This window comes from Protopterus annectens, chromosome 10.part0, assembly GCF_019279795.1.
Source record: "Protopterus annectens isolate FY-2018-M chromosome 10.part0, PAN1.0, whole genome shotgun sequence".
NCBI lineage: Eukaryota > Metazoa > Chordata > Ceratodontiformes > Protopteridae > Protopterus > Protopterus annectens.
Window position 1 is genome coordinate 10,987,911 of NC_056744.1, and position 26,429 is coordinate 11,014,339.

The 26,429-nt window shown below is 37.6% G+C and overlaps 1 protein-coding gene across 3 annotated transcripts in view; it reads left to right on the forward strand.

Annotated features, from left to right (window-relative positions):
• CASKIN2 (CASK interacting protein 2) overlaps positions 1-26,429 on the forward strand; it is a 1,742,750-nt gene that overhangs the window by 1,555,586 nt on the left and 160,735 nt on the right. For all 3 annotated transcript variants that reach the window (XM_044084941.1, XM_044084943.1, XM_044084942.1), the window contains one exon: positions 23,205-23,296. In XM_044084941.1, the coding sequence (XP_043940876.1) occupies positions 23,205-23,296 (92 nt within the window). The remainder of the gene's footprint in view (positions 1-23,204; positions 23,297-26,429) is intronic.

Below are 26,429 nucleotides of genomic sequence, written 5' to 3' on the forward strand. Positions count from 1 at the left end.
AAAATTCCATACCAAACAAATTACCAAACCAACAATGCACTAAATCTCCCCAGAAAAGCAACTGACCTCTTACTACTAAATATCAATATCAGGAGCATTGTTTACAAAATCCATGACCTTCATACTAAACTCTCTCTGTATATTCTCCAGACATTACCCTAATAGGGAAACATGGCTCAAACCTGATATCAGCAACAACAACATTTTGGCCCCTGGATATAGTATCTTAAGTCAAGACCGAAAGAGTAAAAGGGAAGGTGGAATAGCAATGCTAATTAAAAGCAACCTTACTCTTGAAACCATAGATCAGCAGGTCTCAAACTTTGACAATGTAGAAGTGATTTTTGCAGAACTTAAGATCAGTCCCAAAAAAACATATCAACATTACAGGAACCTTTAAACCACCAGGAAACAACCTTTCCATATTAGAAAACATTCCGTCCTGGTCATCAAAATCCCTGCCCCAGGAAACAGTAATCATGGGTGAACTCAGCATTGATTGGAACACCTGTAACTCCCAAAACCCCACCAACCACATCAACCTCCATGGCTATACCCAACTTATTCAAGTTCCCACTAGGATATATAAAACTTCTAACAGGCAGTCCATCCTTGATTGGATTTTAACTAATAGACCTGAACACTCCTTTTACTGTGGCTGTCTTCCAGACCGTCTCAGTGATCATATACCAACATTTTTAATTAGACATTGAATAAACCCACCTAAGCACACTACTAGCCATCCTATACGTAATAAAAGAAACTTTAACCCTCAACAATTCATATCCACCATGAACCTTTGTAATTGGGAAGCACCTAAATGCCTCCCCCTAGAAGACGCTGCATAATATTTCAATAATATCTTTCTGAATATCTTGAATGAACTAGCTCCTCTAAGAACTATAAGAGAGTAAAATCTAACTTCACTCCATGACTAACTAAAGACATCCAGGCACTGTTAAAAAGGGAGATAAGGCTTGGGGTCACTGTCACAATACTACATCTCAGACTGATAAGTAGGCATATCAAGAGCTCAGAAATAAGGCAAAGAAATAAATCAAACAGGACAAAACAAATTACTACCATAATATCCAAAGCAAATACTATAATAACCTGCAAATGTTCTGGGCCACAATCAATAACATCCTCCAACCAGGTAATATTAGCAATCCAGACAGTATAGCTACTCAGTTTAATCAGTATTTCACTGAAACAATTCTATCTCTCTCTAACAAGTACAACACCAACACTACTCCTTCTGCTGTAACACCAAATAATAACACCACCACCTTTTCCTTACACCTTTTCCTTACAACCTGTCTCTACTGAGACAATCAAAAAAAAATTTCAAAAGAAACTGAAACCCACAACCCTAGCAGCTGACAAACTACCAGCTGAATATCTTAGAGTAGCTGTGAATGCCATCTCCTACCCTGCATCCAGCCTTATAAACTGTTCTATTACTGAACACCAAATCCCATCAATTTGCAAATTTCTTGTATCATTTCCGTATGCAAAGGTGGCAACTCAACAGAATTACCCAAATGCAAGCCAATTGCTCTACTGTCGTTTTTGTCCAAAATCCTGGAGAAATGCATACACACAAATTATGGACTTCCTACTTTATAGCAATCTACTATCAAATACACAACAGGGATTTAGGCCCTCTCATAGTACCTCTTCTGCCCTGTTATCCTTCACCGATACCATCAACAACCACAGAAATAATTGGCAATTTTGTATATTCTGTCTTCCTAGACCTATCAAAAGTGTTTGATGTGGTCTCTCATGCCAAACTTTTAAACATACTTTTTGAACTGAATTTGAGCCAATCTACTCTTGCCTGGTTCAAAGACTACCTCACAGGATGCCAGCAAGCTGTACAGTGGGGACAAAATCTCTCCCCTCTACTGCCTGTCACCCTAGGGGTTCCTCAAGAATCTGTCCTAGGCCCCTTGATATTCACTCTGTTTAGTAATAACATCCATACCTCAACCATCCATGCTTCATTAGTACAGTATGCAGATGAATCCACACTGATGTATGCTGTTTTTTCTTTACACCAGCATCAAATATTAACACAACAATCTTTTTCTGCAGTAGAAGCATGACTTATTAACCTCCAACTTATTCTTAATCCTAATAAAACAAAGCTCATGCTGTTCCATCCTAATAGAGCTACTGCTCCCCCCTTTTCTTTCACTATCTTGTCTAATAACAAAATCATTATCTTACTGGTAACCCAAACCAAACTATTAGGAGTTGTGATCGATAACAGAATGAAATTCGATATTCATATCTCCCAGACCATTAAAAAAGTCCACCAAAAACTTGGTAGACTATACAGAAATAAAAAAATATCTTACTAGTAATGCAAAAGCCACTATTGTCAGATGGCATCTAATCTCAACTATTCTTTACTCCTCACCAGCTCTCACAAATCTTAGGAAATCAGACCTATCAAAAACTAGACTTATAACAAAATTGCAAAGTTTGCCACTGACACATCCTACAGGGTACATCACTGCATAGCAGTCAAACAATTTAAATGGTTAGAGCTACCTCAGTTGATAATTTATAACCAACTTATCTTGGCACATAAAATTCTCCATCAACCTGACAAAACCTCTGCCCTACAAAATCTTCTGTACTCCTACTCCAGTAGTCACGTTCTCTGCCCTAGCAACAAAACTATGTTATGCTTTACCAAATCCAAAAATACTGCATATGACTCCCTATTCTCAAACTGTATAGCAAAAGCATGGAATACTTTACCAATAGAAATAATATCCATTACCAATTTATCTCATTTTAAAAATATCCTCAAAGCGCACTTAAATAAAACTTTTGTCCTGCACTAGTCCAGGATAAGTTGGTTTCACACTAGTGACTTTTTGTTTTATTAGTCTGGATTAGAAAGTAGCTTACCATATTTATCCAGATATCAATCCAGTTTTCTAACAAAGGATCAGGTCATGACTATCGTTCCGCTAGACCCTAACCTGCATACACCTGGAAATATCACTTTTCTCTGAAACTCAGAACTAGAAAGAGTACTATACCCACACTAAGAAATATTAAGGCACCGTCATTATAATCACTTATCTCTGCACGACTAAAAATATCTCAACGCCATACATTGTACTCTAGTTCTTGATTGTTACACGTTTAATATATTATTCAGTACTACTGATTTCATGCCATTATAATTGCTATCTTCATATTTTTCCCTATCTTCAATCCTTCTGAACTATAGATTTCTGTATAGATGTTATGTATGTATATCCTTTTCTCTGTGTGTGTGTGTGTGTGTGTGTGTGTGTGTGTGTGTGTGTGTGTGTGTGTGTGTGTGTGTGTGTGTATATATATATATATATATATATATATATATATATATATATATATACACACACACACACACACACACACACACACACACACACACATATATATATATATATATATTTTTTTTTTTTTTCATCTAGATGTGTACATGTCTTTGTACTATATGCAATGGCGTAAATGTTTTGTATACACGTTTATTTCTTTATGACAAATTCTGTAGCTTAGTTTATGTATTGCCTATATTTGTTAATCTTTGTGTTATATGTGGAGCTTTTCTCCCCGGGCCTCCACTGAAAAAGGATTTTTGTCCAGTGGGACTTTCCCAGTAAAAAAATGTAACATAAAAATAAATAAAAAATAAATAAACTGTGTAGCTCTGAAATACCCCTTCAGATCTTGTAATCCCAAACGTCCTTGTTCAGTTGGAAGAATCAGCTTATCCCACTTGACTTTTGCCGTCTTCCCCTCCCAGACACAATCCTTCAGCTCTTTATTAATTGTTATCCGCAACTTCTCTGGTTGATAAAAATATGGCTCGACTGTGTATAAAACTAAAGGGACTAAAAACATTTTAACTGCTTGTATCTTGCTATCCATAGCCATATAACAGAGCTTCCAGTTTTTCAGTTTTTGTATTGTCTTTTGTTTAGTCTCTTCCCACATATCCTTAGCTTCCACACCAGAATCCTTTTTAATCCATATTCCTAAGTACTTCATTTTGTCATGTCCTAATAAATATGCATATTGCTGAAGCAATTTGTGTGTGGGTACATAATTGACACCTGTTGCCTTTGTTTTAGCTTCATTAATTTTGTATCCCAAAAAGATTTGAAACTGCCTAAAAATGTTCCACAACACTGTAATGTCCGTTTCTCATTTTATCAGATATAAAATATCATCTGCAAATAGAGCCATCTTTTCTCGACTACCCTATCTGTTATATCCTTGAATTTCTAAGTCTCTTATTTTCATTGCCAATGGTTCTAAATATAGTGCAAATAAAAAAGGGGAAAGAAGACACCACTGCCTGGTTCCTCTGCTCAAAGAGAAGTTGTCAGAGAGGACTCCACCCACTTTAATTTTTGCCTCCGATCCTTTATATATCGTCCTAATCAACCTTATAATTTTATCAGGGAATGCAAATGTTTCCATTGCTGTCCTCATAAAATCCCAGCTTACTCTGTCAAATACTTTCTCTGCATCAAGACCCACCGGTAACTGTGGTATTTTCTTACATTCTGCTTCCCTCTGGATCATGATTATTCTGTTTATGTTGTTAAAGGTTTGCCTCCTCCCCACAAAACCACACTGATTTATATCTATCGATTTTGGCATCACTTTTGCCGTTCTTTTAGCCATTATAGACATAAACACTTTATAATCATGGTTTAGTACTGAAATGGACCTGTATGAACCTGGATCTGATGGGTTTTTTACTCTCATTAGGTACTACAGCTACTACTGCTTTCTTTCAGGAAATTGTACTCTTAAAATACTGTTAAAACCTTCCAGATCTTCGGTAGTTTTTTTCCCTCCTAGATTCTAAACTTCCACAGGAGTACCGTCTAGTACTGGAGACTTTCCTGTAGATTGGTTATACATCACCTTTTTATCTCATCTCCTCCTATCCTAACTGTTAGTAATTGAGCCTCCTGTCCCTCCAATCTTGGCTTATTTAATTCTTCCATAAACATTTTTTGTACCATTTCTTTATCTCCATATTTCTCTGCTTTATTCAGACTTTCATAGAATTTCCAAAATATTTCTAATACGTTTACAGGCTCTCTAGATATCTTCCGTATAATATGCTCCCTAAGCTTGGTGACAGCTCTTTCTACTTTTTGTTGTCTGAGTCATTGTGCTAAAGGTTTTTGTGCTCTAGAGTTATTATCAAAAACAGTTGCTTAACAGCAGTCTTTCTAAACCCATGCATATTGTCAAGGTTGCCCCGTATTTTCTGTTTAGCATTCTGTAGTTGCTCCTTTTCTTGTTCTTTGAGATCCCTCCTGTTTTACAATATTTTAATATTTGTCAGTCCTTTTAAATAATTCTTCTTACTTTTTAACCATGTCTCCCTTTCTTTTATTTCCACCCTAGTTTTAAATTCAATTTTAATTGTAACCCTCGCTGTAGTTTCAGAAGACGTTTCTGTCTTCTGTAATAACTCACAAATAATTTCCACCACCCCTTCCTTAAATTCCTCTCTTTTTCAACAGGTAGATGGGGAAGCACCAGTGTCTTATTTTTATTTCATTACCCTGCATTTTTATTTTGGTTGTTATTGGCTTATGATCTGAAATAGTTATTGGATGTGTATCAAAACTTTCAATTAAATGCACGTTTCTGTAAAATGTAAGTTCTGTCTAGCCTAGCCCAGCTTTTGTATCTTGGGGAATAATATGTGAATTCACTCCAAACTCCTACTGTTGAATTCACATCTTCCATGCCAGATATTTTCATAAATTTCTTCAAAAATCTATCCTCCTTTGTTATAGTTTCCTTTTCTGCCCCCCCCAACACATCTTCCCTGCTGCAAATCAAATTCCAGTCCCCACCTTAAGTAATACTCCCTGCTGAAAACTGATTATTTCTCCCAGAATTTTCTTAAGCTCCATTATAGCAGTTTTAGGTGGAATATAAATAAAACCAGTGTAATCCTCCTCCCTTGCCAGTAGCCCCTTAGTATTACATCTGCCATTATTATCTTTTTATCCTCTTCTATCACTATTGGAACTCCTCTTGCAATTAATATGAGTGTTCCCTCTTTTCCTTTGTCCCAGTTATTCCACTGAATAACCATCCTGAAAACCTTTCTTTATCAAATTCACATGTTCATTCCCTTCCAAATGTGTCTCCTGTAGCATAGCTATTTGCATGCTACATTTTTTTTAATATAGTTCACTACTCTTTATATATATATATATATATATATATGTGTGTGTGTGTGTGTATGTGTGCGTGTGTATGATGACCATTAACATTTAAAGATAATAACAAATGGCTAATTATATTAAAAAGTTATTATTCCCACCTTTTATTTATTACAGTTTTTGTTAAGTATCTATTTCCAGCTTTTGTGTTACATGTACACACACTATTGTTTGGCAGGTTGACCTTTGTTGAGTCTTGTTATATCCATTTGACCCTATGTCATATGCACCCCCAACATACCCCAAAAGCTTAATAACTTAATATTAGCACACAAAACTGTGTACATTTTGAAATATTAAAATTGTACCTTCCTAATAGGAACAATTGTCCCAAACTGATTGCTGCACTCATCGACTTGGGTTAACGTAAAAGTAAGGTTATCCATGCTAAGAGGCATGGTACTAAGTGCTGTTGGTTTTGTCTTATCTTTACTGCTGTCCCAGAATGAGAAAACACTTGAATGCTTTCAGAAAACATTATCTCCTAGCCATTGAAAGAAGGCCATTAAAAGAAAGAAGTATTCTGTTTTATTGCTCTTTATCAGATTGTCTCCATGGGGACATGAGAACCAATTGCAAGTTGTTTCTATAAATATTTATTTATGTGTTTATTTCCTAGAGGAGAGCTTTATTGTATTCAATGTTTTTATTTATTTATTGGCTTTCTGTTAAAACTTGTTAAAAGATAAAGCCAAGAGCTTTAATCCAGTTAATCCCCCAAGAATGAGAAAAAGCACATCATTTTTTTCTTGTACTCTTTTCAATAGACGTTTTTTTTTTTCTTTTTACATTGCAGTGCCTACATTTCTTAAAACTGAACAAAGAGAAAGAGAAAAGAAGGAAAAACAGGAGCACCTGTTTACTTTAGTATCCCCATTACACTTAAAAATAACTGAGAAAACTTTATAGCACACATTTATTTGTCAGTTTCTGAGTTGCTTGTTTTATTCCTGTTTATCTCAATCTCCCAAATCCAGCCTCATAGGTTCATAGGTAGGTACTAGGTTATCAGCCCTAGGCCTATATAAGCCTAGCCAAAAAAGTTCCCTGGCTTTCACCACTCAAGAAAATTATTTTCCTGTGCCCCTGTTGAACAGTGAGGCAGAAGTGATCCCCGGGGTGAATTCTATTTCCCATCCAGTCATCAAGATTTTTCTTAAAGAGGGCCATTGAGGAGCATTGCTTGACATGAATGGGTAGTTTTCTGCTTCTTTTCCAACATGCTATCAGTTCTTGTAGTCAACTCTTGTGCTTTTTTGTCTGTCTTGCAAGCATTTTCTGTTGAAACGCTGGAAAAAGTTTAACTGGCACATTCTCTCTGTGGTCTTTATTAACACAAGAACAAGAAACAGACTCTCCTCCTGTTTCCCAGCCCACCTTTTGTTGGACAGACTTTTGTATTTATTCCTTAGCATGTTCTGCATCAAAAAATGATTTTGTCCCTCCAGCAAAGAATATTCTGAAGATAACTGGGTATAGCAGTTTGAATGTCACACCTGCTTCCCAACATTCCCTGATAAGTCGAATAAATTTAATTCTATTCTGCCTGATGTACAGTGAGTAATCATTTTCCACAAACACTCTATTGTCTCCCACTTTTAGTACTTTGACCTTCTACCACAGTTTTGTCAGAATCAACTCCTGCTGATAGGATTGCATTTTTACTGTTAAAGGTGTAGGCTGCTTTCTCATGGTCAGGTTTGGAGTATATGCACAATGCGCCCTTTCGATTAACAACTCTTTCTGTGAAATATCAGTCCAGTTGCGTATTTTTGCTTTCATAAAATTAATACACTCTGTTCCTTCCAGCTTCTGTGGTACAGCAGAAAATCTCAGGTTTTCCCTGTGTGCTCTGTACTGTAATTCTACCATTTTTTTAAACTTCTCTTCTTGAGCATTCCATATTCAGCCAGCCTTTTCTTCATTTCAGCTTCTGATTTTTGGAGTGTTATCACCTCATCTGAATATCTGCTTAAAGCTTTTTCCATTTGATTTGATATACTCCATCAGTGTTTATTTTAATCAGCTCTGAGTACATTTGACTTATTTTTTTTCTTCTAGGTTAGTGGAAGTCATGTCTTGCACCAAAGTTGGAGCTTGCACTACTTTTTGCTGAACAGCTGCATAATTCTTCCCAGTCAGTGTTTCTCCTCACCTTTTGTGGTTGATTTTCTTTCAGGTTCCCTGAATTTCTTTTTTGCTGGAATCTAGGCAGTACAGTTACTAGCCAGTTACTGAAATTTACCCAAAAAAGAATGAATTCACTGTCTCTCTCTTCTGAATGTCTGTTTTCACACTGGGAGAGCTGAAATTAAGCTGTTACTCCATGGGCAGCCATCTTGGAAGTCCCCCTGATCAACAGTTTTGAGCCTTGTTCAGGCTTAAAACCCTTAACTGTTAATACCACTTGACCAGATTCCAGTCCTTAAAAAGGACTCTAGAAGGGCCTGCAGTGGACATTGTTTACTGTTTCCACCTTGGATGCAATGTAGTTCACTGCAGTTTTAGTTATGCTGATGTTGCCACCAGAGCTATGGGCTCAAGGATGTGCTTGCACAGGATGGAGTCACTGACTGGCATTCACCTGTCTGGAAGAGCTCAGGCACAACTGAAAGTTCACAGCTCTTTGATGACATTATAACTCATGGCAGTGGGAAACGTGTGCACCCCATAGCGGAGAAGCTAAAGATTTCAAGAACTGTACTAAGCTGGGGATACTGGAAGATAACATTCCAACAATTAACAATTATAGATCAGGGAAAAATATTCAGGTGGAATGGGGGGGGGGGGGGTTCAAGCCCCCATGCTACCCTGTACCCCCTGCAGTATCTAAAAACTTTAGAAATACAATTGCAATGACAGTTTAAACTTTGCACGATATAAAAGTTTTGAAAAATAAATTGTCACAAAACTACACACACAAATCTAATTACACTTTTTAATAAAAAAATGTAAAATAAACTAAACTTACAGAAACTGTCATTTGATTTCCCACAAGAGAAGTTCCTTCGGTGAAACTGTTATCAGTGAATTTACATGATCCCTTTTTTCTGGAGCCCATATTGAGAAAGTTTTACCAAAATTTTGGGAAGATGTTTACTAGGTTGTAGAGTAAGTGGCAGTAGCATTGTAGAGTAAGTGGCAGTAGCATTTCTAATCTGAGTAATGTTTTTTTCCACAGTTAATTCTTCCTTGTTACAGGTTTTGCAAAGGCTGAACCATGACTTGTGTATGTAGGGTGCTTATGTCTGTGTGTGTGTGTGTGTGTGTGTGTGTGTGTGTGTGTGTGTGTGTGTGTGTGTGTGTGTGTTGTTTTCATTGCTCACATACTCAAGTGTTTAAATTTGGTTTATGTTAGTATTAATTAAAGTGGCAAAGGCCGGAAATTAAGAAAGTGCAGTGGTATGTGTGTTATTAATTTGTTGCTGTTTTCAGAAGTCCATTTAGAGATCATGGTTTTGTACTTGAACTCTCCAAATGCTACTCATCCACTTGTAAGTACATATTTTTGTGCTAGCTTTTTCAGACAGACCCTTGTACGTACATGTACATTTTTTTGCTGCTTGAGATATAGGCATATCATACCTCTGAAATTCTTAGAGGAAGAAATCTGGACAAAGTCATAAATAAAAGTGGGACAAAGGTCCAAAAATGGGAACAATTTTTAAATATTGCTCTTACAAACTTAGAAAGTTGATAGAATAACAGGGTTTGCATTATCATGAATATTTCTGAAAGGTATGAAGTCTGAAACTGAAATGTCTGTCATTATTTTCTAACTTCAGTTTTAATGATTTGCTGCTAATTTACCAGAAAACCACAATTTTATGAAAAATGGGTCAAAAATATGAGGCAAAAATCTGGACATTCTGTGAAAATCTGTGCAGTTGAGAGGTATGGTATACATTTATCAAGCCAATAAGATATGAACACTTCCCTGTAACCAGCATAGTGTTATCATGTATTCCATCAGTATATCGTGAGCTAGAACTTGTTAAATACAGAATTTCTATTACAATAAAATGATCATAATGTGCTGTTGCTCATAACATTTTACAAATGCATGCCCAGGATCCCCCAAGAATATATTGTATGTGCAGTCATAATTTGTAGTTGCAAAGAAACCTGCAAGGTATAAAAAGGCAATCTTGTTGAGTTGTAATCCTTCTCTGAGTTTCCCTGTAGCATAGCATTGATTGATATTGCTTCTCTCTTTTTTAAACAATTTCTCATTTTATGTGTTATATACATGAGGTTTTAAGGACTCCTCAGCTGTGAACAACTAGTATTTTGCTTGTTGTGCATATTTGAAGATAACTGTTCAGATGGTTCTTTTGGTAAGGGTTTTTAAGGCATGAGTTTGAATTTCACTTGCATTCAAAGCAAAACAAAACTAATATGTTATGTTGGGGTCAAAGTCCCCAACACTCTCATCATGATGGCCTAAACATGTGCTCCTCCTTAATCAGTTCTGAGGTCATTACATCTCAGTGAAAAATGGAATTTCCCGGTAGATGTCGATGAATTCCAGTTAAGTGAATTTTCACACTCTTCATTTCTGACATTTTATACTAGGGAGTATGTGGATTCTTTGCAGTCTGTTCCCTTGACTGCTTATTGGGCCACACATAAAACAGAACTAATACTAAGTAGCAACTGTTAGCACTGTTAGTTGTGTAAGTTTCATGTTCATTGCCTATAGTTATTTCGTTGTTGTTTTGTTTTTTTACAGGTAGGTTTGGAAGAATTGAAAGGACTGTATGCCTTTCTCTGACTGTTAGCTACCAAACAAAAATGTAGGCAGCCAAACACTCTGCAGGTGTACTTATCAGATGTAGATTAAAACGACAAAGATGAGTGGGAGTTTACCTTTGCATAAAAATCTGCTTAAAGCCAAAAATGACAGATTTTAAATGAGTGCATTCAAATTTAGAAGCTTGCTGTGAATATCAGATTTTGTGTTAACATGAATTTTCAATGGTTATCAAGTCTGAAACTCAAACATCTGTCATTACTTAGTAACTACAGTTCTCACTCATTTGACACTAAATATATGAGGCAAAACTCTGGATATTCTCCAAATATCTAGACAGTCGAAATGTATCTTCAGGATGTCAGGAATAGAAACAAATCTAAGAATATAACATTTTGACATTTTTTTTAACTTCTAACAAAAGCGACTATTAGAAACATGCACTTTGCAAGTGTCTACATGTATATACAGAACACGTACACAATACATACATCACATTCAAGGAAAAAGTTGAGGAAAATTAAAGTCCATTTATACAATAGCATTATTTTTAAAAGGTAAGCAATTTATTTTTTAAGTAATGCCATTGTATAATAGCAGTAATCCATGACTTTGTGAGTATATCAGTATTTTCCAATGGTTGGCTTTGTTTAATCACTCTGGCATCTGTCTTGTCATCAAACCACACCAGCTATGGGTAAATCCTGACATCCCCCCACACAATTGTTTATTCTTGCTGAAATATAAAAGAGTTGATCTGTTTCCAGTTTTGAACCCAACCCAAAGACATTAGGGCTTGAAGTCTTATTCTGCCACTGTCTGTCCCATTTGCACATCAAAGTTAGTTAGGCTCTGCTCTCCCAGTGTTTAGATTTCTTTATGCACACAGCCAGTACTAATTTACCTGTTTCAGATTTCAGTGATTGAAGAGGAGACAGCCTGCATATCTTACACAGAAGTCTGGGTTTTCAATATGGGGGTGTTTTTCCTAGAAACTTTGGGTGGCTGGAGCCCATGAAAGAAATGGGTGGTACCTCAGAAGAGATGAATCTTTTACTTCTTGTTTGTGGTAAAAGTTAAGAATATCTACCAGATGCATATCTGTGATTCTTTACAGGTGTAGTGAGGCAGATAATATTATATATCCAAGTACTGAAAAACTATGTCTTAAAAACAGTGCTTTTGTTTGTTGTCATCCTAGTATGATGAAGTATGCACAGCTGCTTGTTGTTTAAGTCAATAGTCATCTTTTGTTCTGTTGTGAGGCACCTTCCCTTTGTGATTTGCCTTTTAATGCATGTATTGATAGTTGTGGTTTGCAAAGCTTCTCCTTTGATGTGCGTTTTAGACCATTTTTATGCTTGGAACACAGAACAAAACAATTAATTGCATTTTTGTCTTTTGTTGTTAGGATACATTTGCTTTCCCTTTATTCTACGCCAACATTCTTGTTTGTGTAGTTTCTGCAAATACTGAAATGCTTCCATTTGTATAGTTTGTACCTGTTGCACAAAGTCGTAAGGGAACTGTGTACCCTTGTTGCATTTCACTTTGCTTGAATTTATTGTTGCTTTCTTTCCCTGACAACTTATTTTTCTTTTAGAGAAATTCTTAGTAATGTAAATTGTTGCTGCTAGCCTACCTGGGCTTAGAAAAAGGTATGATGCAGATGAGAAATTTGTTAGCTTGAGCTGACTGTTCGTGAAGGTGGATATTGATATACACAACATTCCATGGACCTGACATGTAAGCATAGACATTCCCCATTCTCTCTGTGTATAATGTTTAATGTAGTGTATGGAGCACCAGGGTTATGCTCCAGTGCTGGGAAAAAGACAGCTTTAAGTTAAGCGGTACTCTAGCATGCATGAGAACCAATATTAACAGCATTTAAAAAGATGCTTAACAGTTTTAAGCATCTTTCTATGCTCTGTTAATATCGTGTGTTGTGCAGGTGCTGAATACTGCAGTGCCTCCTAAGGGCTTTAATGGCTTACAGAGCCTTTAACGCACTTTGTGCTTTCTTTTTTTCTTCATTAGCTGTTTCTGTGTCACTGGTCTTGAGAGGTATCACACAAAGGTGCACTCAGTAAATGCATGTGTTGGTTTTATAAAGCAGAGCAATGGGGCAAAGCACCCCCTTTCCCACCTTCATAATACGTGCAAACCGTAACCTCATCTTAACTTTAGAAAAGTCCTTCCTATAATACTTCCACTGTTCAGACGAATCTGAACTGAATGTGGTTGGGTTATGGATAGTGCACTGGAAAAAGAAAAATAAATTTTTCTTTTTGATGTACCGAGTGTCAGTGTGTGGTTTGCACAATATAATGAATGTTTGACATGTTATGTTGCATGTATGTATTCAGTTAATGTATATGTGTGTTTGTAACAAATTAAAAATAAATATGGGATAGATGTGAAACGTATCAAGTGGGAATCTGTGCATTATATGTTGAATTTGCATGTGTTTTTGGAATAACCCTTTCTTCAAATTAGTTTGTGTTATTTTTTCTCTTTATTTTCTTATTAGTTTCTTTTTAAGAGATGTAGGCAGAGTAGAAATTGCATGTAAAATTGGATTTATGTTGGTATTTCATCCAATGTAAAAGCAAATCAACATACCATGAGTTAGGATAACCACCACTGGGAATAAATGAAGATAGAGAGATTTGAATTACATACAACAGTCTATAAGTTTCAGATGTAGTATATACTGGCATAGAAAGTGAGTGAAATTATGTGGGAAACACCAATGACAAGTGAAAGTTTTTTTTTTGATACATTTACTAACCAGGTGCAAGTCTTGTAGACACAGGTATCCCAGGAGCACTGTCTGTAAGTGACTTCCTCAGAGTTGCAGATTAGGTAGAATAAGGTAGAAGACGTCAAACGCTGTACTCTTGGTAACAGGAAGTTGCTGATTAGTAATTTGGAGCCTTGGCAGTCATAGGAAATGCAAGGCAATTAGTCAAGATGCCATGCTTTCCTTGCTGATAACCACTGTTAGGCTCTGTTAACCCTTTTTGAGGAAGGCAAGGCTTATAAGTCCCAGATTGTATTTTAGGATACCTAGCCATTTGTCTGAGCTATGTTTAAAGCCGGGCATGGAGTCGCATTATTTGCTTTGCAAGTGAAATCTATTGTAGAACAAGGGGGAAGTGATGGTTAATGAACCAGTCTCTCTATTTAGTTTTGTTTGTTACATGTTGTAAATCAAGATGCCTTGTTCTAGTGTTGTATTGAGAAAGAGGAGGTCACAGTTAGGGTCATCTCTAACCGATGTACGGAATGAGTATATGCAAACAGTCTACGAAGAGCAATAAATCCTAGGCCAAAAATTGTTCTAGTTTCTGAGCCTAGTTGATATGAGAGACTGTTGCCCTGTTGGGGGACACATCCTACACATTCACAGTTTTGGAAAATTGATAGCAATCTGGTGTTCACATTTGTGTTAATATCTCAGTACATCCCTCTTCTATGGTTTTCTTGCATGATAACTCAAAGCAGAAAATACTGTTTCAAGGAAAGTAATTTTATAACCATTGAAGTGACTTTCACCATAATATTTTTATTTATGGAATAAATAATATAAGAGGAGTGTCAGTGACTTTATTTGTGTGCATTATATGCCACTGTGTAGATTATACATCAGCTAAGCAGCAGTTTTAGTTTGTTAACATAATGCTGCACAGCAGACGTAAACAGGGAGCTGACGGATCCAGTTTGTACAATGCTAAATCCAGCCAGCATACAGGTCACTTAGTTAAGGAGAACTTAGCTGATCCTCTTTGCATATATGGTAAGTGTGCCTAGGTAGAGGCACAGCTGTAAACCTTGCAAAACAGTCCAGTGTCATTACCTTTAATACTGACTGTAGGAATAGTGTCAACTTGAATGAGTGAACTAAAATGTAATTAAGAGAAAAACATGTTTGTGAAACACTATAAAATGCTTTTTTTAACACGTTAGAACTTAAAAGTAATCGAAGAGAAAGTGTTCTGTTAATTGATTGTGTAAAGTGCAGGCTTTAATTAGTACTGTCTGTAGTTGTATAAGCAAGTAGTAGTAGTAATCAGGCAGGGTGGGCAGTCCTGGGCCTCCCAGAGGCATTTCAAGCATATCACTGAAGATAGAGGGCTTCATTGCCTTTGGAAGGCCAGTCAGTTTCCACCATGGAGGCATATTAGAAAATGGGCAGCTGTACTGTTGTCTTTATATTGCACACATCTGTTTTTCTCTATCAATTCTTCTATCTGTGTACTTGAAAATTCAGTTGCTGCACATACAGCCATGGCGTTTAATAAGGTAATGCCTGCTTTTCTCAACAGTCTGTCCCATGTTTCATCATTCGTATGCCACCAACTTTACTTTCTCCTGTTAATAAGTTATACTTCTCACCAAACTGACAGTCCTAGGCTGCAATTCTTTGGATTGGTGACATAAGCATCTACAGTTTCTGTAAGATCTGGAAAAGACTGATGGCAAATAAATTGCAAGTTCTTTCGGGGCTGACAGTTGTTTCTGAAATGTTTTCTAATCTTAAAGAAAGGTTGTTCTTCTTCTTCTTTTGGCTTTTCCCGGTTAGGGGTTGCCACAGCAGAACTCCGGTCTGCTAATGAGTGGCAGATTTTTACGGTGCCAGCTTGACGCCCAAGCTTCAACAAAGGCATGCCCATTCACGCATGTCTTTCGAACACCACTCAACTGCGGGGAGGGCATGCAGACTCCACACAGAAGGCTCTCCAGCCGAGAATCGAATGGGAGAACATCTTGCTGTGAGGCAACAACGCTACCGCTGCACCACCATGGCTTATCTTCTTGTTAAATACTTGGGAGGTGGGGGTTATACTTAACCTTCAACATGCAGAAATGTAGTGCACTGTCCATTTTCAAACTTCTTCACTGTTCCTGCTACATCGAGGAGAAATTCACATTTGTGGAGGCAACACTTTTACTGCTACTGTATTTTTGCAGCAAAATTCATAGTTATTAGTACTGATGAGCTTTCTGACTGCAAATTTTACTTCTGCACTTTCAAACTGGTATGAGCCTGAAAGCCAATGGGCCACTTTCAATAGCACCTACACAAAGTGTACATGATTTGTATTCAAGAACATCCCTACCACATTTTTGTGCTTTCTGTTTATTCAGAAAGATTATAGTAAGTGTACATGTAGTCTACACTCTGTGGTAACCTTTAATAATCCCCCTCCGTATTTAAAGATGTAAGAAAATCAGTCAGTAGGAAAACTAAAATTAGGAGGAAGAAGGTGTGAGTTATGCTTGTGTTGTCTGTTCACGCAGAACAGTGTATAATTAGTGTGGGCTTTATTGAATCTCAGAGAATATATTTATTCACTTATGCAGATATGTTTATTTTTTCTAACATTGTGGAACATACGAATGCTTATCAGAATGCTCAGTAAACAAAGATGCACACTATGTAGTTTCTAAGCTCCGTGAGGTTTTTATTCCAGCTGGCTTCAAGCAGAAATGTATATCACATGGTATGTAAACGTCTGCAATTAGACATTATTGTATTAAAACATACAAACCTCATGTTTTACATACACAACATTGAGGTCTGTAGACTGTATTAGACCCAGTTGGCAAGGGTGTTGATATGTTGCAGGTGTGCTTTTAGATGGGATTTTCCATAGACTCTGCTTACCAAATTATCCTGGGGTTGTGGCTTAAGGGAAAGTACCTTCTGATGCTTATGTGACATGAGATAGGACTAATGTATTCTGTGCTCAAAGGTCTCCAGTGCCTGTTATTGTGCTACATATTGATCTCCTTCTTTTAGCCTTTGGATGATTATAGTTCAGGGAAGCTGCTAGTCTCTTCTTACAGTGTGTAGCAATCTTTATATGATCTTTGGATATAATATACCATCTCGGCTGGAGGAGAGTGCACAGAAGATCAGGCATAAATGTTTACTGTTACAGTTGTATCAGGTTTTAGGGTGGCTAGATATGTAGTTATCTCTTTGTCTATGTTTTCCTTTACCAGTGATACTAGTAAAGTAGCTTCTAGCCACGGAGCCCATCAGAGTCGTTTCCATATAAATATGTTTATATACAAGTTGGTGGTTTAAGCTTGTGTGTTTTGTTGTTCTTTTTCTGTTATACTGCAGAGTGGAAGAAATATCTGTAAGCTGCGCCTGTGGCTATTAAATACTGTATACCCATGAAAGTCATCTACAGAGTGTTATCTTGGAACATTAATGGGATCAGCAGTCTCATTAAAAGGGCCACAGTATGTCAGCATTTAAAGGTTATAGGTAGGTCCAGTGCTGTTTCATGCCCCCACAAGGTACACCTGTCAGAGAGGAAGCATGAGAAGTTTTCAAGGTTGGGATGTAAAGTTTTGTGTTTTTCTTCTAGCCCATTTTCCTATGGAGGGTGTTCTTCACCTTGAGATCCAGGGAGGCAGGTGAGCTTTATAAGGTTAGGTTTTTACAGACAGGAAAGGCCTGTTGGTTGCTAAGTACAAATATGAGGGTTGGGGGATAACAGTATACTTACCATCATTACCATGTTAAGAAATTTCCAACTGCATTTCAGTTTACAGTAGACAGTCTTTCTGGGTAGGCGATTTTAACTCCATGTGCTTTGGTACTGCCTCTCGGAGCACTTGATACCAGTGAGTTGACATAATTTGCTATGGCTATCAGTGTCGCTAATAATAGGATAAGGATGGTGGACTTCAGGGCTTCTGGTGTTTCTGACTGAGTGTTGGTAACCCATTACTCAGGCATCTGTGAGGTTTCATACTGGAAAGGTAAGATGTGCTTTCTTTAGAATTGGAGACTAGCGCCTCTTTAAAAAAAAAATCATGTTTTTACCCTTGTGTAATCACATTCAATGTTGGTTTTTATGTCATCCTGTCATGTATTTACAGGGAAATTGGGAGCAAGTCATAAGAGATTATAATCCTTTTCCACTTAGTTACTGAATTTTCTTGGTAAGATACAACAGGTTTCAAATCTGTTTTGGACTACATCTAAGTACTCTTTTCCTTTGCAAGTGCTGTGGGATACCTTTAAAATTGAGTGTCGTGACTGAAAAGGGTCAGTTGACCAGCTCACCTACCCAGCTGTCAAACTGGAAGTAAATAAATAAAGATCTTCTTCATACTTGCCTATAAACATGGTCAGTGAATTTGAAAAGGAAGTAGATTGAGAAGTGTAAATTATGTGTGGCTCTATAAATCTTTTGCATGGTATATGTAGGAACATTGATTGCAGGCCCCACACTTAAATGTACCTTTTCATCTAGAACAGAATACATTAGTGTGGTTTGCCTGCTCTAATAATTGCTTAATATTTTTACCTCTTGTGAGGATGATTTCAAACGGAAATGTGACAATTTACATAGGATGTTTTGAGACCGAGGTTATCCTGAACTGTTGATACAGCAGGTTCAAAGAGAGGTTTTGGTAGGAAGAGTAGATAAATACTCCCCTATTTTTGGTTCTGGTTCTTTTATTCCAACCAAGAAAGGTGGGTTGGAAGTTGAACAGCCAGGATACAACAGGGCATTTGTTACAAACTTCAGTGTGGATGTCCACTATATTAAAAAAAGTGTTGGAAAGGGAGTGGGCCATATTTTCAGAACTCACAGATCTAGAAAATCTCAAAGGCAAACCCCTCAAAGTGGTTTTTAGAAATGGTAAAAAGCAATTATTAGAGCAGGCAAACCACACTAATGTATTTTGTTCTAGACGAAAAGGTACATTTAAGTGTGGGGCCTGCAACCAATGTTCCTACATATACTATGGAGAAGATTTATACCTTTCTGCCCGACATAAACATCTTACAGGAAAGGGCTACTTCAATTGTAATTCCTCAGGGGTTGGTTTACCTGGTGACATGTAGGTCTTGTGGGGGATTCTACGTTGGTAAAACCGAAAGTCAACTAAAACGTAGAATTTATGAACGCATGAATGATGTAAGGAATAAAAACTCCAAAAATGCCCTATTCAAACACACCTTGGAATGTACAAAGGCCAACTTTACATTTTTTGTTTTTGATTCACTTCCTAAGGAATCTAGAGGTGGAGCCTGGGAAACTAAGCTTGAATACAGGGAGACTTTTTGGCAAGTCACCATGGAAGCTAACAAATTCCCAGGTCTTAATGACCATATTTCCCTGGCACCACTATTAAAATTAAGGTCTGCCAAATTATAAAATAACCTTACAATAAAGACTTTTTAAAATATGTTGATCTCAACTGTTTTTTAAATGCTTGTCTTTTTATATTTGTGCTAATTATACTGTTTTTTATGTACATTGGTACACAACATTTTGAAACTGAACATTTAACAGTTAATTTTATTGTAATTGGATAATCGGTTTCTTAATTGTATATAAGTATTTGGTTAAACTCTGCATGTTTATTACCCCTAGTCCATCCACTTTGAATGATGGAATTGAGCGTTGTGCTCAAGCTCCTTCCCTATTCCCATCATGCACCTGTCCTCTGTGTTTCCTGAGATCAAGTTTGCTACCTCAACCAGGGCAAGTGAACCAAGGGGTCTATGAGAATGGCCATGATAAAGACATGCTTTAAAGAAGGCTCTAGATCTGTCCAGTTAGGAGAAACAGTCCAGAGATAATAAAGATCTAGCATTATGGTGAGTATATGACTTCCTTGTCTGGCATTATTCCATCCATCCGCTTTGAATGTCAGGATAGATTCCCAAGCTCCCTGCTTTCCTGGGATAGGGATCATGATAGGATACCTTTGAGGATGGCTGTTCCAAAGAAAGACCTAGATCTGGAAATGATGTCCAGTTTATAACATTTAGAGACTGTATGAAATGCTGTTCATCTTGCTGCTGTGCAAATATCATTGATTGAAGAATTCCTGTAGAAGTTGTAATGGATGTAGTGAAATGAGCCTTTGGTTTTGTTGGTAAGGTTTTATTTTTGTAGTGATATCTGAAGGTTATATGGTCTGAAAACCATCTTGGCAACTTTATTTTGGAAAATTTTACCCCCAGCTTATAGGTCACATAATCAAAAAGTTGAGTTCTAGCTTTTGCTTGATGTAAGTAGAAATGTAATTGTCTGAAGAATGCAATGTGTGAAGCAATTATTCCCCTGTTTTGGAGTAGTTGGGAAAAATACAGGAAGGTGAATAGTTTAGCTGAAAGAACTCCAGGGTAAATTTCAGTATTAAAGATGGATTGGTTCTGTGTGAAACTCTTTCCTTGTGAAAAATCAGATATGGAGACGAGGAGGACAGAGCATGTAACTCTAGTCTTTCTAGCAGAAGTGACAATTACCATTAACACATTATTTCTATGAAGGAAATTTCAGAGACAGGGTTAAGGTGGGGGAGGGTGAGCCAATATATCCATTACCGTGCTTAGGTGCTACATGCATGTGGGATCTTTAACTGAGTTTTGAGGGCACAGAGTAAAAAAATCCTTTAAAAAAGCTTTGCAGATGTTCTGAGCTGCCAAAGAAGAAGAAAATTGAAACCTTTGTGAAAGTTTGCTATGGTGGTGAAATGGATCTTAATGGTAGAATAGCTATGTCCAGTATCAAACCGGGGCGAGAGGAAATGTAAAACTGATAGAACCGGAGCAGGGAATTGTCTAAGCCTTGGAGAGAAGGCCAGATGGAAATCTTCTTCCCTTTGCTCTTGTAGGTTTTGCATGTAGATATTTTCTGTGAAGCTGAAAGAATTTGGGCAATGCTATGAGAATAAGCTAGGCCCATGGCCATCACTGGAACTAGCAAAACCATGCTGTTAGCTTGTGTAAAGGAATGTCCAGGTGAGGCTCGCTAAATGGGTGGGACAAAAGATCCCATTGTGGATGAGGTCATAACACGGGGAAATGAATTTGTCTAGGCCAGAATGGGGCTATGAGGATTATTGAAGCCTTTTACAGGAGCTTTCTGGAGGAATTTCTTAATTAAGGTTAGAGGTGAAAAGGATTAGAAAAGTCAGTGGCAGACCAGTGTGTCCTTCAGGGAGTGTCTCTTTGGAAGGATTAGGTTGAAATGCTTGCTGTGTTTGGTGCTGATAAGTAATGCCAGTAGATCACAGCAAGGCTGGCCCAGAAATGAAATAGTGTGTGTGCTACCAAAGGTTTGACATATCACTCATAAGGCGTAAGAAGTGGCCTGCTGAGCATGTCTGCAAGGTAGTTGGTCTGACCAGGAATATGCATTGCTACAAGAAACTTATGTGAGGATGTCACCTACTGTCACGCTGAAGTGGTTTCCTGACATAGAAGGTAAGACTTGGTCCCTCGCTGCTTGTTGATATACCACAGTTACTAACATGTTGTCTCAGTGTATAGAAATCATGTTATGGAAGGCAGTCCTGGAAAGCCTACAACCCTAGGAGGTTGCCCTCATCTCCAGGGTATTCTAAGTAAGACTATGTGGCCTGTACCTTTCTCCTCTCAAAATGTTCCCCTGTGCCACCTTACGTATGTGTGCTACCCCAGCCCACATTTCATGTTACTAAAAGCAACAGTCCCGAACAGCAGCAGTACACAACATAAAAAGACACAAAACATATATACAACACTAAATCTATCTCCTTACTTAGCCTGTCTCTAACCCTAACCCACAAACATGAGGCCATACATCCATAACAACCAGTATAACATGACATTGCACATTTACAATTGCCTCCTTTTCAGTCAAACTTCTAATTACCTGCAATAGATAAAACTTATATTCAGCCATATTGCATTCCCACAAATAAGCATTGACTTACTTATTATTCACTTATAAGTGAGAGTTGTATCTTTTCAGTTGCGCTCACATATATATCTAAATTCCACTGAGAAATAAGATTAAAAAAGGAACAAAATAAAAGCAACTAGGCATATGCACATGGTGACATGATTGGGAAGAAGCAAAGATTTTTTTTTTAAGTGTAAAAAGTATTAATAGGTTGAACCTGTCAAGAGGAAGGAAAAATTATGTGAGAAAGTGAATGAAAATATCAAAAACTGAACTGAAACTGTGATTAAATTGTAACGCTTATCAAACCACTTGGCTTGTCCATCTTAGTTGCTGAAGCGGCAAAAAAATCTGAGAAAACACAGAGGACAGGAGCATGATGGGAGTAAGGAAAGAGCTCTGGCTGTTGATGAGATGAGTTGCTGAATCCAATCAGCCTGACAGCAGTCAATCCCACTATTCAAAGTGGACAGATGGGATAATTTAAGATCTAGCAGGCACAAATGAAGTATAAATCATTCCTGTCTGGAAAGCGAACTGAAGAAAATGTACAACATGCTTTTACTTGAATGTGGAAGGATACAGATTTTTAGGGAAAAGGTTCCCTTACAATATAAGCATGCTAGTTTTGAGAACATTCAGTTAAAATATTTACAGATTAGGGAGCATGATATTAGAAACAAACACCTAGAAGACAAAAACTGGATAAAATCATAGGGTGCAGTATAGATGTTGTGGAAGAACAGGTGTTAAAAAGTGTTACTTACATTTTTGGAAATGTAGCATACCATTGGAAAATGTATGAATTTGGTTATGGTAAAAAGAATGATATTGTCTGTTTTTTGTTCATCATCTTTTTGTTTGTGTAAATAGGTTTTGCTGCTGGTGTATATATTGTTTGCTAATGTAGTGAATGTTGTTAGTAATGTCCTCTGCTCTTTTCAATGGTGTCATTTAGATCCACCTGAGCTATCGGGTAGCTTTAGCCTTTTTTAACTTCTTATTTGATGGATAGGTACATGTATAAATATAGATATATTGATAATTTATTTGTATGTATTTACATACCCAGTCATAGTGCTTCTTTTCCCTAGCTCAGTTCATTAACATTAGTATAGACTTTTTTTAAACAGAATTTGTAAAATTAAGGCATGAGATGGTTATAAAAATATATATGAGGAACATATTGGAATATACAGGTGGGGGACTAATGACTGATCACATATAGAACACAAAAAGAAGAGTACATGTTAATGAATGGTTATGCCATTTTTTGAATCTTACAGCATGTGATTTGCACTGTATAGCTAATAATGTTTTAGCTCAAGTATGGAGACTGGTCATACTGCTGATTTAATGTTAACAAGCTACACTACATACAGCTGTGTTAGACTTCATTGTCGGTTAAAAAGGAGCCATCAAGGTCTTATGAATTTTCCCATTATCTTTTTTTTTTCCCAGGAGGACTGAGTCATTCAGTTTTGATAAACTGCAAACCTGTTGAACAGGGCTATTCCCAACATATTATTTGCCCGGAGAGTATAGATGGAAAGGTAATATCACTTTTTGTTCTCACTTTTGCTATTTTAGTCTGTAATGCACATATCACTTTGTATGTGCTAAGTAATTAATAAAAATGGATTTATTGAGCAGGAGGAACTTAATCTGTTTTAAACTTTAATGTAAGTAACCTTTATTAGTTATATAACAACACTTAGTATGTAGATTTGAATAGTTCCATGAAACTGCTGGAATATTTGTGTCGGAGCTCAAAGGAACTCTTATTCAGTCATGAAGATTTTGAAAGACTTTAATTTATTAGCCTGTGGAGAATGCAATTTGTTACCTCCTTTGCAGAGCAATATATTTGTCTTTTGTTGGCATAAGACGCAGGAGTGGCCTTAGGTCAACTGGTGACCTAGGCAGAGGGCACAACGGCACCCCCCACCACACCAGCCAGTGCCCCCATCCTGGTCTACCAACACCAAATAAATGCTGGTAATGTACCCCCACTAAAGTGGCACCGTAGGCGGCCGCTTAGTTGGCCTATGCCAAGGCGCATGCTGTTGTTTGCTTTATTTAATTTATTTAAGGATGTTCACCATGCTTTGTTAATCACCTGCCCAGATATAAAACATGAGAGTGCATTTCAGACCATTAGTAGACAGCAGTTGTTAATGACTATTAGTGGATTTAAGGGAAGATTACAAATGTTAAGTTTTTCTTCTTACAAAGTTCTCAGTGATGAATCCATTCTTGAAAGTGCTCATACAGAACACAGGTATATCTTTTTGTCTGAGCATGATTACTCAGCCTCTTTGCACACCATTGTGGCTTTGTGTAAAACCTCACATTTTTTTTTGTATCATCTGATATGAGAAGGCGTGGTCCCTCTACAGTAGCCACCAGGATTTCACATCACAGGCATTAGGATCTGTTGGTAGATCGTTATTTTGAGGATGCTGGGCTCCCACTCCTATCCTTTTTTGTATCTTATTGCTCTTCTCTCTGTATCTTTGTTGCCGTGGAAGTTGTGTGGCCATGATCAGAGTGAACTTGGGTTGCAGACTGCAGTTTTCTCATGAGAAAAACGTTTTTCTCTTGGCTGATTTTGTCTAGTAATGCAAGTGTGTCATGTTTTTATTTCTTTACACTTTTACCAGTTGTTGGTGGTTTTGGCTTTTGATTCCTTTACTTTTTTCGTCTTCCCCTTAGGTATATGTTGAGCCTTAATCCTACTAGGCAGACATGAAGTAACTTTTGAAATGTGCTGCAGTAGAGGCATTTCACCCAGAGAGGGCAAATACTTTGTGTATTGCAACGGAGACAGTTATCAGACCTTTTGCTGCAATATCTGCTTACATTTTAACAGAGCTACCCATAAATGGAGGCTGGAGAAGTTTCAGCTTTGTCTTAAGAAGAAGACTTTACTGAACAAACAACCAGTATCTGAGCCAGATTCATCATCCAGCTCCAATGCTAGGCCCTGGATGTTGTTTTGGACTTCCCACAAAAATAGCTGGTCAGGATACACAAGACTGTCAGATGCCAGCATGTCCAGCCTCCCACATCTTTTTGCCCAATGCCAACACCTCTGTCATCTACCCAGGGAACCCTAGAATAAATGGGAAGAGGAGGACTGAAATAGTAAATACCTTGTCCTTATTTTGAACACCTTCCTTTTCATAAAATGCAAGAACAGATGGTTTATTTTCCCTTCCTCCTACACCATCCTCATATCTGGTCCTTTTCTTCATCCCTTTCTGGATATGAGAAGCATGGTGGAGTTATTGTAAAGTTAAAATGTATAATGGCCGCTATGAACTTTCCCATTCTGTCAGTCCATATGCAGTGGGAAAGGTCATATAAAGGACAGGGTCAGACATTTTCACTGGTGTTGGCATCACTCCTGTCTTGCTCACCAGTGTCCTTTGCATCATTGACACCAGTTATAAGATTTGCTGTTGGTGGGGCACACTTTGATCAGCCCAGTGCCATGTGCTATGGCATTGCACTTCCAAAAGCCTTGCAAACTGTTGCTGATACCACCTTTGACTCTGTATGTGTTACTGATTCTTCCAACCCCTTATTTTACAGCAGTGCTGTACTTGGCATTGTACTTCCAGCGATTAGTCGTGTCAGTGTCAGCCTGTGGACAGGTCCTACGCCAGTTCTTTCTGCAGCGATATTCCTAAAACCACTTTCTCAGAGTGTGAATCCAGTACTCAGCACTTCAGTACCAAGAGACAGTATTTTTTACATGCAGTCCTACATGGTATTGATACAAGTGACCCCAACACAAGTTCTTCTGCCACCAGCAACAATACTGTGCTATCTGATACAATTTCTTTTGGCTCCAGACATACCTTTCAACTGTCCAGATTTTTGCCTTATATTTTTGGTCCATTCCATATAAAATTTGTGGTTTGCAGGCAAATCATTGACCATTAAAGTCAGTAAATAATGGCATTTATGTGAGTTTCATACTTCCTATCATTTAGAAAATGCATGCTAATGCAAAATCTGTTATTCTATCAACTTTCTAAGTTTGGAAGGGCAGTATTAAAGTCTGTCCCTGATTTTGACCTTTGTCCTCCCATTATTTTTGGCTTTGTCCAGCATTGTGCTAAGAGTTTGAAGGGTATGGCTCCAACAAAGATACGGCTGATTTCAGTGGTAGCATCTCTGGCATGACTGAGCTACCGTGAAGTAGTAAGAACCATAGAAGAGATTGCTATGGAAAAACATTTTATCCAACCAAGTGTGCTGCAACTTCCTACTGAGATAATCACCAGGAGAATCTCTTCTCAGGCTCATAAGAGCCCTCACCAAAATGACCAGAAAAGATGATGGAAAGGGGAAATCACCTGCATTCCACTTTAGACTCTGTAGGTACTGACCTGGTTGAAGAGGAAGGGAAAAACTCAGTAGGATCATTGCTTGATGACCCAGAATTATTTGTGTATTTGCATAAGATGCAAGAACATGTGGAGTAGCCCTTGGACACTGTACCCTGTCCCTAGAAGGGGCCACAATCCCCAGGGTGTTTACTGTGTGTGGCTGTAGCACCAGTCCACAAGAGGCTGAAGGTTGTCAGGGTCTTGTATCTGAATAATTGGCTCATTGTTACAGCATCCTTCTCTAAAGTGGTTGAGGACAGGGATCTTGTGCTCAGGTTGTACCAGT